General features: G+C 37.5%; 1 protein-coding gene across 1 annotated transcript in view; it reads left to right on the forward strand.

Annotated features, from left to right (window-relative positions):
- Positions 1-1,444, forward strand: part of col7a1l (collagen type VII alpha 1-like) — a 65,569-nt gene that overhangs the window by 20,778 nt on the left and 43,347 nt on the right. The window contains exons 15-16 of the mRNA XM_046072423.1: positions 491-604; positions 843-992. Coding sequence (XP_045928379.1) covers positions 491-604; positions 843-992 — 264 coding nt within the window. The remainder of the gene's footprint in view (positions 1-490; positions 605-842; positions 993-1,444) is intronic.

A 1,444-nucleotide genomic window follows, 5' to 3' on the forward strand; every position in this document is an offset into this window, starting at 1 on the left:
AATGAAATAAACATTTGAAATATATCAGTCTGTGTGTAATGAATGAATATAATATCCAAGTTTCACTTTTTGAATGGAATTACTGAAATAAATAAACTCTTTGATGATATTCTAATTATATGACCAGTACCTGTAATGACGCATGAGTTAAATAAATAATAAATTAAATTAAGATTATACTAATTTGTATTAGAAGTGCCTGGAGATCAATTCACCGTCTTTTATCAGTAACTTAACACCAGGCTGAAAAACAGGATTGCTCTGCCCTGTCTGGTTGAAAGTTTCATTGCTGGGTGTTGCACTTGAAACCCCCCGGCACAGTGTATTGATACACCCTGGAGTACTACATCTAGAAAGCTTTGACAGAAGAAAATGTACCCATTTGTCATGAATCTTTCTGTTTCATATTATCGATTAAATAATGTAATTGACAATGTATTGTTAGAGCAAATGCAGGTTATTCATGTTCATGATCTTCCTCTTTTCTCAGCTCCGTTGGGCTATGTGTCCAACTTCAAAGTGACATCCTACACCAGTACCTCCATAGATGTGGAGTGGAGTCCCATTGTTGGCGCTACCGAGTACAAACTCTCTTGGAAGTCAGGTGATATATTTGCCCATTATTTTCTCTGCTCCATCTCCAATATGGGGACTATTTATGTTTTCACAGGTCAGTCAAATTTACTTTCTGTTTGTATACTTGTCAGACAACCTTTTGATGCCTTTAAAGACTATATATCTAAAAAAACAGGAATGGGAACTGTGGGAGTCACTCAATATTCCTGCATTGTAAATAATATTGTGTTATGTGTATCTGTGCTTATGTACCTTCCTGTTTACAGATGATAGCAGCCCTCTGTCCCGTTACCTAGACCATAGTGTTCTTTTCCATCGTATCGAAGACCTGAACCCACAGTCCACCTACACAATCACCATCTGTGCAGTGTACAGCAACTCAGAGGGACCAGAAATCTCCTTATCTCAGCTCACAGGTACAGAACGGAAGTTAGGTCTTGCAGTTTATTTTAACTGATTGTGATTCATCTTTAGATCTAAATAGCTCTGTGCAGCTGTGCATCCCTTTGTAATTAAATGGGTAGGGACAGTGGGTTTCTCAATCCCATGCCACAGCAACCCTTGTGGTGTCTTTGTTTGACTGACAAGTCATGTACTTTGGTCTTCCTATTTTAACCACAGTTCGTGTCATTGTCACTTGTTGTATGTGTCACTGAGTCCAAGTCAGCAGAGCTGCTATCAATTTATCAATGTCACTGTCAAAGTTGGTATGTTACACCAGCTCCAAGTGCCAAATTTATTACACTGACAAATGATAGTGTGTGAATAAACCAGCTCATTCAGCTCAGAGATTTTGGATTGCTCTAAATTTAATTATGTTTTTATAGATATTTTATGCATTATGAGTGGAACTGATTAGAATTTTGGG

This window comes from Micropterus dolomieu, linkage group LG16, assembly GCF_021292245.1.
Source record: "Micropterus dolomieu isolate WLL.071019.BEF.003 ecotype Adirondacks linkage group LG16, ASM2129224v1, whole genome shotgun sequence".
Lineage (NCBI taxonomy): Eukaryota > Metazoa > Chordata > Actinopteri > Centrarchiformes > Centrarchidae > Micropterus > Micropterus dolomieu.